The 23,428-nt window shown below is 42.1% G+C and overlaps 1 protein-coding gene across 1 annotated transcript in view; it reads right to left on the bottom strand.

Moving 5' to 3' along the window:
* Window positions 1-6,497: 6,497 nt before the first annotated feature.
* Window positions 6,498-23,428, bottom strand: part of UST (uronyl 2-sulfotransferase) — a 153,452-nt gene continuing 136,521 nt past the window's right edge. The window contains exon 8 of the mRNA XM_041423521.1: window positions 6,498-10,671. Coding sequence (XP_041279455.1) covers window positions 10,388-10,671 — 284 coding nt within the window. The 3' untranslated portion in view covers window positions 6,498-10,387. The remainder of the gene's footprint in view (window positions 10,672-23,428) is intronic.

Here is a 23,428-nt window from a genome sequence, read left to right as displayed (position 1 = left end):
TGAGTCAGCCCAGAGCTTCCTTTGACTTTAGTACTTTTTCTTGAGAAGCAGAGGGCTCAAAGTTGAGACTGAGAGGTGGAGAAAACCTCTAAACAAAGCTGATATTGGTAGCTTACTGGAAGAAAGCTTGAAACAGTATTATAGGCAGTTTTGCTTCCTTTTTAAAAATGTGCAGCATTAGTTAATTTACACCAGCACTGACCTTTGATGAGCAGAACAAAAAAGGACGAACAAATTCCATCCCTGCTCATTTCCCCTCAGACTGGATCCAGCACCTGAAAGCCAGTGACTGCCAGGGTTTTTAAGCAGTTTCACCTGGATCCATCACTTCATCCCAGGCACTGGTTGAATCTTTTCCTCATTGCTGTGTGCTCCTGTCTTTTATCAGGTGTGGGCTTTTCAAAAAGTGTGCCCTCACCATAAGGGGCAGGGAAAGGGGAGCCAGAGAGGCTGTGGCTGGCCTTTTTGCCAGCTCCCTTATGGATATCAAGCTGCATGGAGAATGCCCAATACCTGCACCATGGGTAGCTTTGCCCAGCCCCTCTTGTACAGGATTCTTCTCCTTACACCTTACGTGTTCATCACCTCTGTTTTGGTTTCTTTGCTCTGGTCTCTAACATCTCTTAAATCTTCCAGAAGCAAAAACCTTCTCTCCTTTGTTCTAGCCACCTGCAGAGTTCCAGAGGGCCCCAGTGTTTTGAAGCTATGCACATTACACTAGCCTGTGTTCCCATACAGTGCCCACACCAAACACGCTGTGTCACTAGGGTGGGAACTTGCCATCGCTGCATGTGCCAGCCTGGTGTTGCTCCCCTTGGTTGTTTAAGACTGTGATCCCCTTTATGGTGGCACTTTCAGGCCTTTTTGTTTCAGCCCTGAACAAAATCACCATTTAGACAGTCTCCAAGCCTGCAGCCCCTACAGCTAATGCAGTGCTTCCCCAAGAGAGAGCTACCAAGTACTGGGCTTGTCCACACCATTTCTCTGCCACATCTGCCCTTGAGCACTGCAAATGGGAATGATGAGTAAGGGAGTAACACCTTTTGACTCACTGGACTAAAGCAAACTAGTTTTGGATGGACAGGCTGGAAAAAACAATGGATACTTAGGTTTGGTTTGGCTTGGTAATTTGTTCTGTTTCATCTAAACTGAAAGGACTGGCATGCACTGGAGAGGAAGGGAGAAGGAGAAAGCTGGCTATCCCCAGGCACTGAGCACTGCAGTCTAGGCCTCCTGAGCAAGAGGCTCCTGCAGTTTAACCTGCACTCATCCCCTTCCTGCATAAGGCTTCCTCTGCATGCAAAGCATCTTTTTTCCAGAATCTACTGGTTCAATTGAACATCACTGTGAGGTAAACACAACATTATTATCATTACCATTTGTAATTACTATCACAATTTTATCTTAAATATTGCCAGTAAGAGAAGTCTTCAAGGATATGACATGTGACCGCTGGCCTTACAGAACATAAGGGCTGGCCAAAACCTGAAGGGCTATTTTGAAGAAGGTAGGGATTACCTGTCCTGTTTCAAATTACTTCTCCTAGCCCACTATCTGGTAGGAAAGCAAGGAAGTTTTTCCCATGGAAAATTTCCCTACGGGAGTTCTCAGGACCTCCTTTTTATTTCCAGAGGAAGACAAACAAGTGCAAAGTCCCAAAGTGGTTTAGGGAGCTACATTCTGCTGTCTTCCAGTGCTGCCCATGCTCTTTGCTGAGCCTGGGACTGAAAGAGAAGGAGGGAGGTGGAGGGCAAAGCGCTGTGGGCACTCAGCAGTTGCACCAAAGCTGGATTGTCAGGGGTCTGAGGCACTTTTCACAGACACTGGTGGGAGGCAGAGGAGCACAACTCCTCCCCGCAGAGACTGTAAATAAGGCCAACAGCACAAGAGTTTGGGTTTGCATAGTCTGGCTCCGCCGCAGCTATTGTGATCTCTGTTATTCAGGAATTCTACAAAACCTTACCAATTCTCATAAAAGTTTTGCAGAGTAGATAAATACTGCACTCCAGCATTCGCAGTGAGGGGAAAAGGAAAGCTTTAAGCAATTAGGCTGGGCCACACAGCGATTGGGCAGCAGGCCGGGCCACCAGCCGCGCAGGGCTCCCACGGCATCCTCATCTGGCTGCTCTAGCAGGAGCAGCAGCTTTTGGAAAAGATGCTGACCTGCAGCTAGATGCGTTTTCCCTGGATTGCCCCAGTGAGCTTTGCTATCTATTTTGCACTTTTCTATTTTGTAGAGAAGTAAGAAGCTCTTAACTTTGGTCAGAGCTGTTCTTGGCCAAGGTTTTTCTGATGCCTCTGTTCCCTTTCCTGTGGTGAAAACAGAGAAATGGGCTCTGTCTCACCTTGCCTTCCTTGCTGGAGCTGGCTGCTGTAGTGCTCTACCATCTCTGCAGGAGATGAAAACACTTGAGGCTCTTTTGGGTTAACCAGTCCATGTCCTTAAGTATTTAGAGTAAGTTTGAGAAGAAGCCCCAGTCCCAGGGCAAAAAGAGGACATTGTATTTTCATTTTGAGAAGCAAAAATCTTCTCTTCTTCTTTTTCTTGCAAAAAGCAAAAAGCTTTTAAATCAGAAGATATTGTTTTGGAAAATCAGAGCTGACTGCACTAATTCCATCTCCTTTTTCCCGTTTCGGAGTGATAAAGCATGCATGATGCTGCTTGACACTGATATTTGTAAGACAAAGTAGAGGTCAAATTTGCTGAATGCTTTCCAAATTCCAGTGAGGTTTATCACAAAGAGCCCCATGCACAGACCCAAGTGGCGTGACTGACAAGAGCCGGATTGTGGAGTCACTGGAAAGCTCAGTTTCCAGCCAGTGCTGATGGGCCAAATCATGTTCTTTGGGGCAAACCCTGATGGAAAGCTACAACTGTGCAGAGAGACTCCAAGTTTCTGACACCAAACTCCATTGCAAAGAGCTGGGTTTTCATGCTTCAAGGAAAAAGTGCTTTCATGCAGCACTGTCCTCTACCAGCACCATCCTGCCTAGGTCTGATGAGAAAGCTTCGAACTCAGCCCCTGTGGGGCAGGCAGGAGGCTGCTGCTTTCCCTTCCCCACACACTGACATTTCCCCTGGATCTCTGCAGCCTCTATGGAAGAGAAGCACTGCTGGGTTTTCTTTGCCAGCTTCCTGTCCAAAGAAGTGCAGGAAGAAATTTTCTTTTCCACAGCAAGTGCTGACAGGACTAGCAGAAACTTGTCCAAGGGAGATTGGCAGACGTGCCCACCAGTACGCCATCAGTGAGAAACCAGCTCGGTTTCCCCCAGCCCACTCAAACACCAGCCCCCAGGGCTGCTGCTGGCACTGAGTGTCTCTGCTCACATCTGACTGACACTGTGCAGGCTTCCTTGCACCCTGACGGGCTTACCTGCCAGTGCATTTCAGCCTCCCTGCCCAAAGCCAGAGGGAAAGGATTTGGTATTGCTAAGCCCCAGTTATTTCAACAGAGACAGGCCAGCACCCGTCCTAACACTCAGAACGGAACGGATCTGGAGCAGGAACAAAGCTTATACCTGCAAGGTGGGCTCAAAATCGAGAGACTTCCTCCACTATTAAAGTTTAGAGCCAGGCTCCACAGCTCATGCATCTCCATGAACACTTGGAAGAGAGGATTATGTCCACATTTGCGCAGTCTTCTCTAAGACGCTCCCCAGAAGATCTAGGCAAAAGCTCTAATGATGTGTGCTGTCCAGGTGAAGGAAGGACAGGGAAGAGATGAGAGGAAAGCACCAGATCTCTCAGGTGAGAGGCATATACCCCTGCCTTGTGAGTAGCAGGTATCAGTACTGGTTTTATAAGTACATCAGACAAAACTGACTACTTGGTGAGCTGTGTGAGAACTCTTTTCACTCCGTGGTGGTTGCTGAACCAAGTGAGGCATCACTTCTTTTTCTGGGTTTTTAAACACTGTGGAAAACCAAATGAAAACACAGCTTAGACCACATACATGAACACAGGTCTGGTGACTTCAGGTAGGCTACAAGTGCCATATATTGCAGGAGAAAATGTGACTGTATTCTTGCAAATGGCTAAATTTACAAGATGTGACTTCAGCCACATGTCTATCTGCTTATCTCCTCCTAAATGCTACTGGAACACCGTTCCCAAACACAATGACATCTTACAACCACACCATTTCTGCAGGTGTTTCTGCAACTGAACAGATAAAACTTGGAATTAATCTTTGGCCCAAAAGGAAATAAATGTCTGCAGAAGAGCTAAAACATGATTCACATTTAGGCAGTTAACCGAACGGTTTTCCCAGTTTTAAGGAAAAGACTCCAAGTAACTAAAATTTTCCATAGTAGCTGTTTTGCCTTCTACAATCTAGGGCTGATCTTACAGCAGAAAAGAAAGATCAAGGACTAAGACACTTGGCTAAATTATCATCAGTTCTTTTTCACAACCTTTCTGTGTAACATTTGGAATATCACTTACACACTTGCTGTATCCATTCCCAATGTATGAAATGGGGATAACAGCACTTCTTTACCTCCACTGTAGATCAAAAGGATAAGCATATGAATGATTTCATTAAACAATATGGTTCGTGAAGAAATACCCTACACAGACTGACCCTGGCAAATACAGCCAAATAGAACCAAATAGAGAAAGTGAAAATGGAAAAGGCTCACAGCTTTTCTGTGAAGCACACGTTCCTCATTGCTGCTCCTTCTAGCACATTTATCCAGCATGATCTTGAGAATCTTGTCTTCTTTGAGGAGTCAGAGACTAACAACTGCAGTTGACTTCCTCTCCCTGAGCTTCCCACCACACCAACTAGATAGGAAGCTTCAAGAAGAGAAACCCCTGTGTGCTGTGGGAAACCACAGCCTGGACTGCCACTCTTGTGTCTGGTACAAACTGTAACCATCTCTGTTTCTTTCCTGCATCTAGCCTGGAGATGATCATGAGTTCAACACTGTGACGTGCAATTGGCTTTTGCTACTTGACAATGGTCCCATGACCCTTGAGGTTATCCAAAGTCTCCTGCAGTAAACTGGAGAACTGCAGGAATACTTTCCCTTGTGGCACAGTAACTAAATATTACTCTGCCTGTTAGCAGCAACACTGTGCCAAGGATTTGTTTCACTCTGCTTGTCACTTGCACTTGGAGAGAGGTTTGCAGAAGGATCAAATCTGTGTGTCTGATGAGCTCCTGCACATCAGAAACAGGAATAAGGCTGCGTGCTTATGCTCTGCCAAGTTTGTGAGGTGAAGTGGCAATTTGAAAACATAAGGGAAAAGTAAAATCCAGTACTGTCCTGCTTAACAGTACAAATCACAATTTTGAAGCAGCATTTGGAAGCATAGTATCAAGTTTTCTAGATAAGACAAAGCCACAGAGTGAGCAGCTGGTGTGACACTCCTGCTGGCTGCTCTGTATCATCTTGTGTTTAGATGAATAATCTTAAGAACAACATCACCACCATGTATTCCTGCTAATCTCTACTTTTCACAGCACTGATTGCCCTGCAGTATAGCTGAATTCTTTAGTTTTTGGGGTTTTTTTGTCCATTTGGTGCCCAAAGAAGGGAACAGAGAGATGACAAAATTTTGCATAAAGCACACTCCAATGTGCCTGCCTGACAGCAGTTTTATTAACTTACCATTCCAGCCACAACCAGTTAAATACAAAACCAACTCACATTCCTCCTTTACACATTCAGAAAAGGAAATCCACATGTTTATAATCAAAATCTGCATTTAAATAAATCAGTGGTCAAATCTTGCCATCTTACGTTGTCTGCAAGGCCAAATTTGTATTTGCAGAAAACTTTCCCCTTCCCCCATCCCACTGCTCCCACAACAACCTTACTGCAGGCTCTTCCAAGATGACAGGTTCAGCCACTGGCACTGAGACTCAACCATTACGGTGTGCTGGTGCTCTCCCTACACACACACTGATCTTCTGAAGCTTACAGCTGCGCTTCGATGCTCACTGCACGCTGCAGCTTGGCATACAACGCCATTCCCAGACAAACCAAAGAAAACTTATGACTGTTTCTCAGCTGTGAGACATCAGGAGTTGATTTGTGCTGGTTGCAATTTAGCTTTCAACCTTAAAACTAAGATCCCTTCCCACCCACTTTAAATGTTCTGCAATGAAGTTTTTTTACCCTCCAGTGGCCATTTCTCATGGCGTTGCCTTCCGGCACCTTCCTGCCATACCTGTGGGTACTTAAGCAGAGCCTAACTTTGCAAACCCTCCCTTGGGAGAGATCCTGCAAAAGTTGTTCCAGTGATTCCACTGCCAGTAGACAGGCACTTCCAAGGCTCGGTAACACCCTTGTTCTTCCCATGGAATCTGTGTGTGGAGGTCTGTATGTAGCAACACTCAGCTCTTTACTCTGGTCTTGGCTCGTGCAAGCAGACTGATCAACAGTGTTTTATGTGTTAGTTGAACTCCTTGCAAAAAAGGACGAGTCCTTAAAAATAAAACAGAAGGAATGCTGTGGTACTGTATTACAGTATTTTAGCTCTCAAAAATGTTGCTGTGTTGTTTTAGGCTAATGTTCTAACATCACAGATGTTCCCTTTCCTAAAATGGAGGGAATGATCAGAGCACCATTACTCTTAGCTGGGAATTTATTATCAGGTCTTTATTTTTTAAAAGAATGTAGAATTTTATTCTTTGGAAGACAATGTTTTTTCATTTGATAAGAGGATAAAAGCTGGCATGCAGTGTCATTTCCTTTGCTAGTCAAAAAACATACCTGTACATTCAATTTAATTGTATCACATACTGAAAGGAGGAAAAATTCCATGGCTTGAATTCACAGACGTATGCTCCAACATTTAAAATTTGTGGCTTTGTTTGTGTGTTTATGCTGCAATGTACCATTTTACATCCTAACACTCAAATGATTCATCAAAGATCCACGATAAAATAACTGCAAAGAAACTGGAATGCTTTAAATACACCATCAGGTTCATGTACTTCAGTTCTGCCAAGCTACTTCTCTATATACAAGTAGAGAACATTTGAGATACTTGGACTTAGCCTTGCAGCACAAACAAAATTCATGTGGAAGAGAAGTAAATTGAACAGAAACAAAAAATGGCACAATTTGTCATTGTCACTTGAAACTTAAGACTAAATTTTTTTTTTTTCCAGAATGCTGCATTTTAAGAACAGTTGATTCTCTCTTTAGTGTGAAAGCACTGATACTTCACCTACATTGTAACATCACTCTGACTACTAAAGCTTTTATGCCTGGCCATCAAACACCATATAAAATAAAAATGCAGTGTATGGAACTAAGTTGTTTCTCTCCTGGATGAAACTTTTACTTAGCAGCCACAGAACACTGGACAATGTACTTCAATGTACTGACTGCACATCTCAGGAGAGTCAAACAATTCAGACCTCAGCTCACACCTCCAGACAGCTTGGGAGATGGAATAACCCAGGAGCAACCTGCTCCAGTCTTACTGCTCACGTATGAGTTTCAGGGCATGCCCTGTGCCGTATCCAGCCCTGCTCTCCTGGGTGCAACTCCAGCATCCTACCCACAGCCTCTGTATCCAGGCAAGAAAACCAGTGTAAGCAAGAGGACTATGGCACCAGGAAGAAATGTGCAAGTTTTATTTTTAAACATCATTGGATTTAAAAATAAAGAATCATATGGCTTATTGATATTTCAGGAGATAGTAGTGAATAAGTTAAAGAAGATTTAATTCCAAAACATATGTTGCTTCATTTATGGCTAAGCTAATGTAGACATGTATTTTCTTATTTTTGTAAGTGTTGCACAGCCACCTTTTTCCCCCCACAAGGATCTCAAAGTTGGCATTTTCTACAAAGCTGTTGTGGACTAAAGGCTTACAAATAGTGATTTTTTTTTTTAATAAGAAATATGCATCAGACCCAAATATAATTAAATCAACTTCTTCCTGAGCAACTTAGAATTTGGAATGTGCTGAAAAGTTTCAATAAATAAATCAAAGATTTACCAGCTTATAACGTACCTTTTAAAAGTTAAGCAAAATATATTTAATGACAGAGAAATAGGCCATAGGATCAGGAATATTAGATGCTATGTGCCAGATAAATTTAAGAACCACCATTTGAGGAGGAGAGGCCAGGTTGATTGTTACAAAAATACAACAATATTAAAACCTAGCAAGTAAATCACAAAGCAGCTTCTGTATTCAGATTATAAGTAGTGATGGCTGAAGATACCATTGAATAAACAAACAGAAACAGACTTTACTGTAAGCGGCAGTGAACTCTCAGGAAGGGTGAATGTGTTAAGTGACTATAATCTGTTAAAACGTTGGCAGAAAAAACAGAATTTCAGAAACATGAGAATACTAGTTCTTTCCAAAATATAACAAATCCACAGTGTGTAAACTAATCATTACTCTCAATGTAATTTCATAGAAACCACTTAAAATATACAATGCAGCAGATTCATATTTTAGCTAATATGTTAGTTACTATCTGTGCCATTTTCAGCTTTCTTTAATGTGCTCCCCCACAGTAGTGCATTGCTACCATCAACGTGGGATGTTAAAAATGAGAACAGAATCTTCTTCCTAGTATTTTCTGTAAGTTAGCATCTTGTCTTAACTCTCGTTTATTTTCATTCTCCATGTATAGGAAAAGACTGAGGGGTGAAGAAGATCGACCATAATTTCTATTGGCTCTCAGCAGGCTCATGGAAGAGGAAAGCCTTGGAAAGCCCATTTGAGCTGATCCCGAGTTTTTTATACCTCATCCATCACAAAATAACTTTTGCTTGATGTAGCAAACTGAAGTTTGACCTTGCAGATGGCAGCCATGGAATAGGAACTAAAAATTTTCTGGTATATGTTTGAGAAGGGATGTGAGATAGACAGAGGTGGATTGTCCTCATCCTGGCAAGCAGCTGCAACATCTCGTACCTGCTTCTTTCCTGTGCTCTGGGGACAGGAATTTATTGTTATTATTCCCTATTAGTCCAGCTTTCCCTGGCAACAATGGTGCATAAGAAGCCAAGGCCTCACCAAGACCCCAAACTCTCCCCTATTCTGCTGTGTAGCAGAAGGCTAAAGAGCTCTGCCCAGGGCCGCCTGTGGGTCTGTCACTTCTGCACCTCCAGGGCTGGCAGGCTGGCCAACAGCCAGCACACATCACAGGGAATCCCACTCCAGGGACACCCACCTGAATAACAACAGCACCTCATAGCAGTGCTACTTCTCTTTCACCAGTTTCCACCGATCTCTTTTCTAGTGTTGGCAGATAACATTTGTAGTGCTTAACAAGGGCAACTTTCACAGTGGCTCTTTCAAACCTATCACTGAATCGGCTTTGGTTTCAGAGAGCACATCATCTTGTATTTGTTTGATGATTCTGAACTATTTCAACTCGAGAAGCTGTGTATGCTCATATTGTTAGTTTTCCTTCTAGCCACACTAAAAACAGAAGTTTGGTGTTTGTACTGATGGGGAAGCTGTGTTCAGATTCAGATGTGAACAATTAAACTGTGCAGTTGCAGAAATACAGGTCGTGCTTAATAGGAGCTCTAGATCACCTGAGCTTTTTAATAATTTTTTTCATATCTTTGGATTTGTGACCCAAAAGAATAATAAAAATCTAAAAATGCCATTCTTGAACATAAACCCCATATGTTACACCTTTCCCTTTAGTGTCTGATAGAAATATACTCAACTGCTGACATAAAGCTCTGCCTGGCACTTTAAATTTGTTGTTGCCATTCACTGACCTGGTAATGTTTCCCACTCTGTGAATTAGAAGGTTTTACCAAAAATATCTGGTTCCTGTAGCTTGCCTTACACTCACTAGTGCTGATTTGGCAGAACAGCAGCCCCGCTCCTCCAGCACAGATAATTCAAGGAGTTGTTACCTAGCCTCTTTCTGAGCCTGTTATCCTTGGATTTGAAGACAAAGCAATGGCTCTGACCATACCACTGGGATATCAGTATGCTTTGGACAGAAAGAGGCCCTCTTGCCTGTAGTTCCTTAGCTGGTAGTTCATGCCACAGTAGTATGCCATGAAGACTTGTTTCTGGTCAAGGAGAGAGATGAGAATCTGTAAGATTTGCTTTTCAAGAATGCCTAATCTATTCTTTTGTATTTTGCAGTTCACAAATACTGTGTATTCCAAAACTTATTTTGTGACAGATGGTAGGTACTTCTCTCCTGAACTATGCTGTAGCAAGGATGCTATGGAGCCAACACTGTATAATGAATCAAACCTGCAAAATCAGGTATCTCCCAATGGCTCCAGCACGTGGGAATGGTCTCTTCTGTTCCATTTCAAATCCGCTGCGCATTAACTCAGTTCCTTAAGGAATTACTTTTAATAACAATTAAAAAAAATCTCAAGAAAGCTGGAAGGGTCACCAGAAGAGAAAGGATAGCTCTTCCATCCATCACCTTTTATAGATATCCTCTAGCCACTTTTCATCATCTTCTTCCTCATCATTTATTGGTTCTTCTGTTTCCAGGGGAGAAGGAATGAAGAACTCAGGTCTGGGACTTGGTTTCCTGATATGAGACTTCAGTCCAAACTTGCGCTTCAGCAGGTGGAATTGTTCTTTGACATAGTAATAAAACTCATATTCATATCTCATGCGTTGGTAGAGGATCTGTATTGCTTCTGGAGAGGGGACGGTCTTTTTCACTGTCACAGTCAGATTGCCAAGTTTCCTATGCTCTGTAAAGAAAGAACAACAAGCAACATGGTGGGTGCTGATTAGTGAGACCAGACATAAACGTTTTAATTTAAACTTTAAGGCATGGCCCTGCTAACATTACTGATACAAATGAGTCCAAGTTGTCTCTAATAATGGATTTACTTTTAACATGATATGAAAAAAAGACAGATGTTTGAAGTCAGACTTGCATGTTTAAATATGGCCAGTTCACACATCTTGTCTGCAGTCACCAAAGAACTCTAATTGTCAATGGTTATCTGAAAATGCAAACTACATCATATGAGCTATGAGCATGAGCTACACGTAGAGAAACCCACAACCTTGCCTAGCTTTGGAAATTTGACGTCAGGCACTCCACCAAGCTTAACTAATCAATTATTTCCTATGTAGCATGGTGACCCGTCTCTGTTGTGCTCTATTATAGTTGAAATCTAAACAGATACTTGTCAACATGAATCCATCTCAGGGTAGCACTGAAAGGTTGTTGGCATCACCACATGACACCTTAGGATCAACTGTGCCTGTTAAATTTCTCATCCTGTTATACCGGTTAATGGAACTAGACTCATCTTCCTGTCATGCCCTGGAAGTTTTCACTACTTTTTTGTTCACCTGACAACTTTTGCTTTGGTAAACTGAAACACAAACCTTTTATTGTTGATAAGGAATTAGAGTTACTAACAAAAATACTGAATTGTATCTTTGCCTTCTCTCTCAATAAATGAGTCTATCACTGGAGATGACTGTATTTAAATGAGCTGTAAAGCAAAATCTGAAGGCAATAATTTTGCTCTTTTCCAGATGGCAATTGGCTGCCAGAGCATCCTAAGTATTTTCATCCTAAGTATATAACATGGGAACCTAATTCTTATTGTAACAGCAGTTCTTCAAGTCAGAAGTATTCAAGAAGGTCAGGCCATGAAGTAAGCAAAGAAAAAGCTTACATGGAGGAAGCAGACAACAAAGAACATTAAATGTTTCCAGCTGGGTTCCAGTGGCAGCAACCACCCTCACTTCCACAGGGAGTCCCTGTATCAAAATGTGATTTTACCATGGGCAGAGTTTTGCTCATGTAAGCAGAACAAATGGAGGTCTTCTGAAGCACCTGCCAGTGAAGCTTAACAAATGCTTAACATCTCTACAGAGAAACAGATTTTCACAACTGCTTACATATAAAGCTAAGCAATGCAGTGTTGGTTCCTAGCAGGAAAAGTTCTTGGGATTCCACAAGCTATATGGTTATCCAAGAGAAATAATCAAGAATAGCTTTTTAGGGAAGAGAGGAACTTTAAACAAAGACAAACCCTTTTATCCCAAGAGGTAATAAAATACTAATAAGTCCACCTAGCAAGCACAACAGCAATGATCTTTAGACAAAATTTGGTACAAGATTTTAAATCCTGGAAAGTACAGCAGATGGGCAGAGCACAGCATTGAACATGAACGGCTTTCTTTAAATTTTAAAAGATTAATATTCATATAGGTTATGTATCTACACTTGTAAAAAAATTCAATTTTCAGATGGGGAACACACATTTTCCTCCTTCAGAGTAAAAGAATTAGAGAAAAACAACTCAGAACATTTTAATAATACTACAGGAGACAAGTGCTGCTGGGCTGGACATCCTTTTAATCACTGGACTTCATTGTGTCACAACCATCTGGTGCAGAAGAAAAAAGTTATATCTGAAATATCTGTATCTGAAATAGTTTTGCTTATCAACTGCAGCAGAGTAATTTGAAACACAGGAAGAATGATACAAAGAGAAGACATGTTGACTAGCTTACCCAATGCAACACTGTTCTAAATTACAAAAAAAATATTTAAAGCATTAATTCTATTTTGCATCTACACTTTTAATTCCTTCCTTTTCTAAAGGAAGAATGGTTTTTATTAGTTGGTAACTATTAAAACATACTACTTTGTAATTAAATGGAACTTTTATACCATAGTTAGTAGTTCTTTACACTGAAATCTCTCTACTCATATATACAAGTAATTAAACAACAGAGTACACAGAGTCCTCTGTTTTTTAATTAGTGATGTAAGGCAAAATATGCTCTATATTTACTGACTGTTTATCAATTTGCTTTGTTTTATTTAGATAGTAGTGAAATTATTAAAATATACAAAAAAAAAAGCAGGAAGAGAGATGCAATTTTTAACACGCTATTTAGCTAAGAAAAAGTGTAGAGGAAGGATCAGGAAATGCTTGAATTTCAAACAGACAATGGCATAGAAAGCAGGACTTGTGGTTAGTGAATAATGTGAAGTATTTTTGGTGAAAATATCTGGGTTCCCCAAGAGCTTATTCTCTTCTGCACCACCTTCACCCATAGACTGGAACAGACTAACAAATATCTCATCTTGTTAAATTCTTAGTCAAGTTGTTCAAGTCACCTTCAAATTGCCATTGAGGGGTATGAGATGACTACATTCCAGAAAGGCCAATATATTCAGTCTGTCCTTGGGTGAGAAAACTTCCTTAGGATTACTGAGCACTTCAAGATATTCCTCCTTATTGTGCTTAACTGATGGCTCCTGCCAGCTTTGCAGTCTGGTTTTCTTTACAAATTCAGCAGCAAATATACACTACTAAATACTGCATTTATTAGCTTAAGCCTTTATACTGCCTGCCAACTTTGTTTTTATTTTACGTAAGTTATTTCTGCTACAGAAAACTCCATTTAGCTCACTGGAAAAAGCTCTTTACTTATACAGTCCCTCCAGGACCGTAAGTGGGGAAAGCCACTTTCACAGCTCCAGCGCCCTTCTGTGGCTGCTGTCCCAGCAGAGAGAGGCACTTGTGCTCAGCCCAGGAGCGCTGCCAACAAGGACAAGGTGAGAAGCACGAGACTGTTTTCTTTGGGGGCAGCAGCAGCCAAAGGCACTATCCTACTGGCGTGCCAGGCAGGGAGCAGCCCGGTGCTCCGTGCCACCCTGGCAGCACAATACACTCCTCAGAATTTGCTGTTGCAGTGGCACAGGGGTTTCTGTGCAATTCTCTGCTCTGTTCACACGCCTGTGACTACAGAAGTACACATCAGAACAGACAGAAACAGCCACATTCGGGAAGGCTGCAGGGGCTGTGTAAATTTTCTGGCTCCTGTTTGTCTTGCAGCACAATCATCGGAACTGCAGAGCGTGAAGAGCTGTGAGGTGTGGGCTGTGCCTGGCTGCAAGCTCAGCCTTTTCATGAAACAACTGAACTCTGCTACTTTTTGTACTTGAACTTTATTTAGACTATGTTTTAATCTTAAAGACTCTTAAAAGGCTCTCTAATACAAATATGGATGAAATCACAAAACTGCCCCTTCAAGTCACCTCAAGCACCTCTTCTCATCATAGAAGCAAAATGGAAAATTAGGTAGATCTGGCTTAAAGCCAAAATACCAATCTGCATATGCTACATAAACCATGCTGCCCCACCAAAGGACCCCCATTTTATGACCTTTGAGACAGCTAACCAGATGGAGGGCAACAAACTATACCATTTACTTCTTAGGGTTATTTTTAAAAAAATGTGTTTGCTTTGGCATTATTTTAAATTACTAGAAGAATGTACTATACAGTAATGCACCTCCCAGGGCAGCCTGCTCATACCTTAAATTAAGACTAAACTGGTATGCAGATAGGAATGAAGAAAATAAAATTCTTTTGGGTTACCACTTGATGAGTGTTTACTGTTACTTTCCACACTCTCGCTTTTTTTTTTTTTTTTTTTTTTTTACGAAGAAATGGACATTACTCACTGCAGCAATTCAAACCATAGGGAAAAGTGAGTTTTATAACTTGTGGCTCCAAAAACCCTGAATTGCCATATTTAGACAAAATGATCCTAAAGGCATTCTCCACCTCAAAGAAACTTTCAGAACTATGTGCTCTCCAGTGTCCTGTTGTTTTGGGTGTTTTGGGGGTGCCGTGTAGAGGCTGCTCCTCAGTACCGCTCCTGGATGAAGCCACAGGCAGCCAGAGCCCCTGGGGGGCCCTTGAGGAGAGGTGAGGGAGGCTGGAGGCAGTACAGGGTGGCTGGAGGCCAGCACAGCCGTGGGCTTGCCGGGCTCACACCCGCAGTGGGAGAAGGCCACGCCGAGCTGCGCTGCTCCCACGGCTGTGAGAACACGCTGGCTGTCACAGACACAGCAAACTCATTTCTGCAATGGGCAGGGAGGCTCTGTGTCTCAATTGTATGCAGCTGAGTTACAGCACACACCTACTTCTCCAGAGTTTTAAATGGAAATAAACATGTCACTGTGGTTAGATGTGATGTATGAAGGGGTGAGGGTCTCTGCTTGATCTGCCTCTCATTGCCGTGGTGCCAACCAGGGCTCTGATGGCTACTCTAGAAATGATCTGCCCCAGAATGTTCAACTGCAGCTTAGCAAAAAATTTTCTGGCACAAGTGATTTGCTTCACAAACTTGAAATTTTTAGCCTGGCTCTTGAAGGATATCTGGAAAAGGACAGTTCGGGGAGAACGGATGAGACACTGATGTGCTGGCTTGCATGTCTTTCCAATGGCCATTGGGCTACTGCTGCTCAGGAGTCTCAGCCCAGGGCAGGTCCCTGGATCCGAGCTGGAGGAGGGAGGGTGTGCTGCAGCCACAATCTGCGATGGAGCACCTTGCTTAGGCTCGCGTTTGTTAATGGAAAGCAGGGATGGTGGAGAAAATCTAATAGAGACACTGACCAGGCAGAAATATATTAATCAAAACTGATGGAAAAGTGAGGTAGCAATTTGTCCCACAGTATCTGCCAGCTTCATCTGAAATACCATGAATTCCAGTTATTAACCTCTTTACCACTAGTTTACTCTCAGTTATTCACACCAACAAAATATGGTGTTTTAACAACACATAGATAAAGAGTGGACCCTCATGTGCGTACTGGGGACAGTCATGCTAGGCTCACAGCAATGCTTGCTTGGCTTTAGCACTTCTGAATTATTATGGTGCTTTGCTCACACAGAACAACTCCTAACTCCAGGGATTAAGAGAACTCTTGCACACTGGCACACAGCCGTTTCCTATCTCCTAAAGGTCAGGTGTGAATCGCTCTGAAAGAGCAGCTCTCCAGAGATCATGGAAACTCCCAGAACTTCAGGGATCTGCAATCCTGGGCAATGAACATCCTATTATTTATCAAACAGGGATCTTGGGAGCAAATACACCAGCCTGTAATCGGCCCAGACACTGTAAAATGATGGTACTAGGTGAGACAGCAATGTTTTTTCTTCTTCCTTACCACTACAATGAATAAAGAAGCTGGAGGAAAGACTAGTCTCCCTGTTAACCTTATATAAATTCATTATTTGTATTAGCATAGAAAAAAATGCAGGAAGCTCTGATAATGACAAGGTGGCACAGAAAAATGGAGGGATGCCAAAACAGAGATTAGCCAGGAAGAGTTCAAAGAGATAATCTAAAAGACACGTAATCAAACAACTACTGATATTCAAGGATGTAAACACCAAGGAGGCATGATAGAAAATCACAGCAAGAAAGAAAGATGAAGAAAAAAGAAAATAAAAGTTAGTGATAAGTATATAAATATAAGGAGGTACCTTGGGCTGATAAGGCATAAATGACAAACATCTTCCTACACTATGCAAGTAACTTATATTTGGAGAATATTGCAGAGGTCAGCACTGTACTGGTCTGGCTGTCAACTGGACAGCACAACAGCGATATGAATTCAACGGTGCTGTTATATGTAACTTGAGCTGTTAAAGGCATTATATCACTATTATGAAACACTTGCCATACAACACACTCAGCAATGCTAATATATAACTTTCTCCAGCTACTATTCTCTTAAGTTTCTTCTCCAAGCAGTTAGTATTGCAACAAAAACTCTAAACTCTCCTCCTGGAAATGTCACCGTGCCCTTGGTCCCACCAATTCAGAGCTGTGGACCCAACAACATGGATTTCCAGCTGCGTGGGACGCTTCAGCCAACCCTGCTGTACCACACGCTGCCTCTGATGCTGTCCTCAGCCTGGAAATTGCTGTATCTCACACAAGATCAGATGACAAATCTCAGCATGATCTTCTAAGAGACTCCTTTATTTGGTGCATTTTAATGTTGCATTTCCAGTTCAGGTAGGTTAACACAGAAGAAAAAGAAAAGTTGAAAAATAATCCACACTGGTAGAATGAACAGGCAGATTCTTATGAGAATGTGGTCAGGTACTTTTATAGCCATTAAGCAACATTTAAGTTGAACTAGACAGAGTTGGAGGTGCCAAAACCAAAGTCATCTGCAGAGGAAATGCCAGGATTGTCTAGTTTGAGTTGCCGAAAGAACTGCTACGGTTGCAGCTCATACGCTGCAATTTCTAATGTATCTTTTACAGCTGTTTAAGAGTTACTGAATGAATCCAGTCAAATCTGGATCTGACAAAACCACAGTTTAAAAATAGGTTCTTACCGATGGCTTGTGAACAGTGCTGCATAGTAGGTTAATCAGATACTAACATTATCACTTTTTTGCAGACAGAAGAGAGAGTTGCAATGACCGAGACAAATTTCAGCAGTGCTTATGAGCAGGAAAAGCTTCACCACAGCTATGCAGAAAGCCTGCAGAAATACAGTCCAGGATTTGAGAATCTAGAGCAGGCATCTTGCCTTTGCGCTTCAAGTCATGGTAGGCTGCTATCTGTGATTTTTGTCCACAAAAAGGAAATGATGAAGAGGCATGCTGTGCAAGCTAAGATGTCCAAGAGGGATGGAGAGAGGTGGAGGTATCTTTATTTCCATATATAGTATTGGTAAGTGAAACACTGGCATATAGCATCCAGTTTTGTAACCACATCCTAAATCAGGAAGAGTATGAAAACAGCCTCAGAATGAACACTGGGGTTGAAAGGGACACTTTGGAGAAAGATGATAAATTTGCTCTGGTCAGCTTACCAAAAAAAGATGATTGAGAGGTGACTTGTTCACAGCATCTGCATATTTTCATGGTGAGAAAACTATGGGTACTGAAGGGTTGGAAGCAGGAAACAGACAAATGCAGACTGGAAGTACGGCACTGCTTTCTTGAAGTGGTGAAGGTGATTAATTCTTAGTACAAAACAAACACACTTGATTGGCTATCACTTGATAATTTTGCATCAATGATGGATAACTTAATGAACTCCAGACACTGGTCTCTATGCAGAAGAGAGACAGTGTGGCCTGTAGCACACAGGAAGCCAAGCTCAATGACCCAATGATCCATTTAAGTCTTTCACAGATTCAACTTTCGAACATCTTGCTTGTGTCAGCTTCCAAGTCAGAAGCACCACATACAAAAGCCTTTATGTCACTGCACTTTAGATACCTCAGTGGGAATGTCTTTTTTAGAAGATGTCTGAACACCCAATTTGCTACGTTTTCCGTTTCTTGACTGTTCAAACCTAGTAGTCACCATCCTGTAGTATAAGGCCTTGCAGGAATGGGAAATAATCCTATATTTTTTCAAAAAAATGTTCAGACTATAGCCTCAAAAATTGTTAATTCTAAATGCAGCTACTTATATTCTTAGTCTCTTAGACTTAAACCTAAGTCTTCCAAGAGCATACATATGACTGCTTATTTCTTTATATAACTACTGAAATGAAAAATGAATGTAAAATACTAACTAGGATACAAGTAATATCCAGTAATAAAACTTATGCACTGCCAAGGCTAAATCACACATAATGGGAGATACAGGACTGGGAAGATGGATGTTACACTACGAAGGCTACTATTAAAATGGGGGAAAAAAGATGCTATTTGTTCTTTTCTCTCTTGTGAGAAAGTTGCCAGTTCCAGAAGATTTTCTCCCATCCATGTCTGCACACACACAACTGAAAGCCCCAAAATGGTTTTATTTCTTATTATTTCAAGTTACAGGCGGTCAAGAGAAAATTGTCTCTTTTGCCCTTAGGTTCTTTTGTGTATAATGAGTGACTGAAGGCAGCCAGGGGCCGAGGCACTGCTGCAGAAGGAAGAATGCTACCAGGGCAGAAACAACACACTGTTCCTTTCAAGTTCACCCCCTCCTGGCCCACATCCCGACTGCCTTGGCCAGCTGCCAGGAGATCGGGACAAAGGCTTCCTCCTCTGGCCAAAACCGAGGAAAAGGGTCTGTTGTTTAACACAGGCAGACTTGTTTCAGCAAGACAAAAAATTAAAAAGACGGGGAATTATATTAACTAGAAGCCCTGGGAGAGGAGAATAATCTCATAGTGTGGCTAATGCAATTCTTACCCTGTGCTTTTCCTGGAGAGGGAACATCTTGATTTTCTACTGTTCAGGCTAGAAGGCAAAGTATAATGTCCCAACAGGGCTAAGCTCTAAGGCTGCCAGGGTCTCCATGTCCCCTGAGGTCACTATGAACCAGAAACAAGAATCCATCTTTCCTCCTTTCAGGAAGCTCCAGGCAATCCACTCTGCCCTACATGCCTGTAGTAACAGGCTCATATGAAGGGCAAGTGTCCTCACTCACAAAAAGACAGTAATTCCTATGCACCTAGGAGACCTCCAAGAGTCTGACAGATAGATAAGCCAAACATTTAGCTATCTCAGGACTTCATAGTGACCAAAACTCCTGCTGGATTTCCACAAATGCAACCCAAGTCAAGGTGAATTCATGCTTGGATTTTCACTGCCTGTGTTACAGAGCCTGCAGCCACGTCTGCAATGAGGAACTTGGGACACTTGGGATTTGCTGTGATTTCAGAGTTTGTCTCTCTCCTGGAAATCTTGGAGGCAGATACTGCTGCAGAAATTACAGAGACACATTGGCTCTTCATGCCAACCTCAGCACTTTAGCAGTGCAGCCACAGGTGAGGGATGGGGGCTTGAGAAAGGCAGAAGAAATTCCCTAGGTCTGGCGTGACCCACTTGATCCCAAAGCGCTCCCTAAGAGGCTGTATCACAGAATATAGTGTCTCCTGTGACAGTAGACTATCCCTGGCAATTCTTTATATGCATGAGAGCTTTTGGAAACAGGCCCCAATTCAAGGATATGTACAATTTTAATCTGCTTCCATTAATATAAATGAATACAGAACATTTTTAGGTGGCTAGAAGCTGTCTGACCACCATCAAGATTTACACATGCATGTACTCGCTCTATATTCCAGGCGATATATTTTCTTCCAGAAGGAGTGTGAAAATAGCATTTCTGACATACTTATGAGACTAAGATCTTGGAAGATAAAGGCTTCCCCATGCACTCCATCCATCTGTACCAGCCAGCAGCAAAGACAGCTGCCTCTGTAGTAACTCTCACCTGTCTTCTGGGACTGACACGATCAGCTCCAGCACACCTTTACCATTCTCGCTTGTGCATCAGCACCAAGAACAATCATTGAGGGAACAGGGCTTGCTCAATGATCTTTTTAAATTCAACTCCCATTTAACATTAATGTACTGACAGGGAAAAGATACAGGAGCACATCATTTTGCCATCTATCACCTTCTTTATAGGAAGTACATTCTCAGTAGCCTTAACTCTATTGCTTGTTAAAGGACTTAGCTGAACACTCTGAAAGCACACATGAATAGGAATGAGAGACTTATGGGGTATGAAAAGCAGTTGCTCCTGCACTTAATCGTGTAAATTGTCTTATGTCTGCAGTATTTCAACCAATAGTTTCATGCCAGTGTTAGAGAGACTGGCTAGTATCAAAGTCTCCAGGATAGTCTGCACATTAGTTTAATGACAATACTAGACCTGACATAATGACTACTGTGCTTCAAAGTTATACTGCACAAACCTTTCCCTTGTGATTAACAAAACAGGAGATAAAATGATCTGCTGTCTTTTTCCATTTCAGTATTTACAGGAACTCGTAAATGTTAACACCTTTGAATAAGAATAAAATGAGACAGAAACCAGGCAGTGTGACAGCAATTAGGAAAAGCTCTACAAGGTAAATCAATTTTGGGAGGGAATGAGGTTACTAAAAGGAACACTATGCGTGCAACAACCTAGGCTTTTGTTGGAGAACATTGCAATTTTCTACAACGCAATCTTCAGGAGTGGCCGAATAAAGACATTCAACGTTACTCACAAGATGTGCAATGTTAGAAGTTACATCAAGATAAAGACACAAACCTGTTGAGGCAGGTTGGACACAGTCAGCAGTCAAGCACCCATGTGGCCATTTGCTAGCTCCCACAGAGGGAGGATGGAGAGAACCGGAAGAACAAAAGCAAGAAAACTTGTGGGTAGAGATAAGAACAGTTTAATCTGGAGGAGGTGGGGAGGCAGGCAGTGATGCAAATGACATCCCTTCCCCATTCCCCAGTCAGTGCATAAGCAATGGCAATCCCAGAAGCCAAAGATCCCACTCCTTCCTCCACCCCTACTTTTACTGATAACTGAACATGTTGTTATATGGTATGAACTATCTCTTTGATCAGTCTGGGTCAGTTGTCCCAGCTGTGTCCTCTCCAACCTCTTGCCCATCCCCAGCCTACTGACCAAAGAGCAAAGTGACAAGAAGAGAAGGCATTGATGCTGTGTGAATTCTGTAAGTAAATTTAACTTGATAACATAACACAACACAGGAAATACCATAAAGAACCAAAAGTCAATACTTCAGTGCCCTATTTCAAACATCTATTCCTCTGAACCACAAATCTGAGCCTGAATCTACAAAATCCTATTCAATTTGCTAAGCTTACTAGAAGAATATTTTTTTTCAATACAGAATATTTTAATGAAGTTCTGTGGAAAACAAAATGAAAAAGTTATCTGAGAGAATAGTACATGAAAGGTTTCCATAGTAAGAAATACAATGAAAAAATAAACAATCAAGTCAAGTTTAGAAAGGCTTGTCCAAAAAAAAAAATTCACCTCTGGATCAGTGTACATTTGTGTAGAAGGGACATTGACCACGTTGATGTGTGTGTGCACTTACATGTAACAACAGGGCTCTGAGGCACATGTTTACACCAAGGATTGGTGCTCAGTGGGTGACTGATGCACACCATCAGGATTTGTCTTAGAATCATATAATCACTAAGATTGAAAAGACCTCCAAGTTCACTGAGTTCAACCTTTGACAGAACACACTATGTCAACTAAACCATAGCAGTAATTGCCACGTTCAGTCTTTCCTTGAACACTTCCAGGGATGGTGACTCTACCACCCTGGTGGCTTCCCTGGGAAGTTTCTTCCAATGCTCAAATGCTCTTTCAGGAAGAACATTTTGCTGATGTCCAACCTGAACGGTCCCTGGTGCAAGTTAAGGCCATTTCCTCCTACTGGTTCCCTGGCAGAAGAGATCAACTTGGCTACAACCTCCTTCCAGGTAGTTGTAGAGAAGGGTAAGGTCTCCCCTGAGCCTTCTTTTCTCCAGCTTAAACAAGCCCAGCTCCTTCAGCTGCTCCTCATATGACTTCCCCTCTAAACCTTTTACCAGCTCTGTGCTCTGGACACTCTCCAGCACCTCAATGTCTTTCTTGCAGTGAGGAGCTCAGAACTGCACACAGCATTCGAGGTGCGACCTCACCAGTACCCAGTACAGGGGGACAGTCACTGCCCTGGTCCTGCTGGCCACACTGTGTCTGACACAGGCCAGGTTGTCTTTGGCCTTTTTGCCCACCTGGGCACACACTGGCTCGTGTTAAGCCAGCTGTCAACAGCATTCTCAGGTCCTTCTCTGCTGAGCCACTTTCCAGCAAAAAAAAAAAACTATTGAGGAGGTTGTCCTCTGCTACTGAGTGCAGCTTTGGGAGGGACACATGTGGAGCTGTTGAAGAAGGAAGGGTACACCCAGCCTAACCAGTCAAAACAGCAGAATCAACCCTGGCAGTCAATGGGGGCACAGATGCTGCAGCTAGATTGCCTTCACATGCAGTCTTAGTGCTGAGTATGCAGGTCCTAGAACACAATCCAATGCCTGGATGGGGCCAAGTTCATCAGTAAACTCAGAGGTGCTGGGAGTATGAAACTGTGACTCTGAGCTCTTTAAAAACACATTCCTCACAGGCTACTCTGGTACATCCAGATACTGTGGTCATCAGCTTCTAAATAAACAAAGTAACCTGGGCACATCACGTTCAGCTGAAACTTCATCCATCTGCTTGCCATAGTGGCTGACAGCATTTCTGGCACGTTCCCAGAACATTTAATTTTATTAAGTACATTTACTGAAGAAATGAAAACCCTTAAACTGAGTAAATATAGAGTCCTCATAAATATAACTAGGTTTTTTTTCATTTTGTTTTAGTAACAGTGGGAAATGAAAAACTGCAAGGCTAAAGGAAGTGAAGAGGCTATTTATGTAGCATGGGAAAAATTAAACTGAGATTCAACACTTTAAAGTGGGTGACATCTGTTTATCAAAATACTTTTGTTGTATCTTTTGCTTTTTGTCTCTTCCTGCTAAGACTCAGAAATGGGGATGCAGTGCTAGATTCAACCTTTGATTTTAGCAGCAATCTAGGCAAGTTTTGCCATTATTTCAAGAGCAAAATATTGGTCCAGCAGTGCCAATTGCTAATGAAATATACTAATGTATCATGTGCCATTTCTTCACTAAATTACTCACACATGTGTACACAGTATGAAAAGATGTGTGGGACTAGGAGTTTTTCCCTTTTTGCACATGAGCTACAAAGTGGCTATGTGCTTAACATTTTATTACTTTTGAAGGAGTGGGATGCACACCAAGATGTGGTCTGAAAGGGTAACTGAAGCAGTCTGTGAACTGAGCAGATGAATTAAGCAGGAACTCAAACCACTGATTTCCACAAGTAGCTTGCAAAAAC

Source organism: Onychostruthus taczanowskii, unplaced genomic scaffold, assembly GCF_017590055.1.
Source record: "Onychostruthus taczanowskii isolate IOZ18803 unplaced genomic scaffold, ASM1759005v1 scaffold78, whole genome shotgun sequence".
NCBI lineage: Eukaryota > Metazoa > Chordata > Aves > Passeriformes > Passeridae > Onychostruthus > Onychostruthus taczanowskii.
Note: the sequence above shows the minus strand (reverse complement) of the source record. Positions and strands in the feature narration are given on the sequence as shown.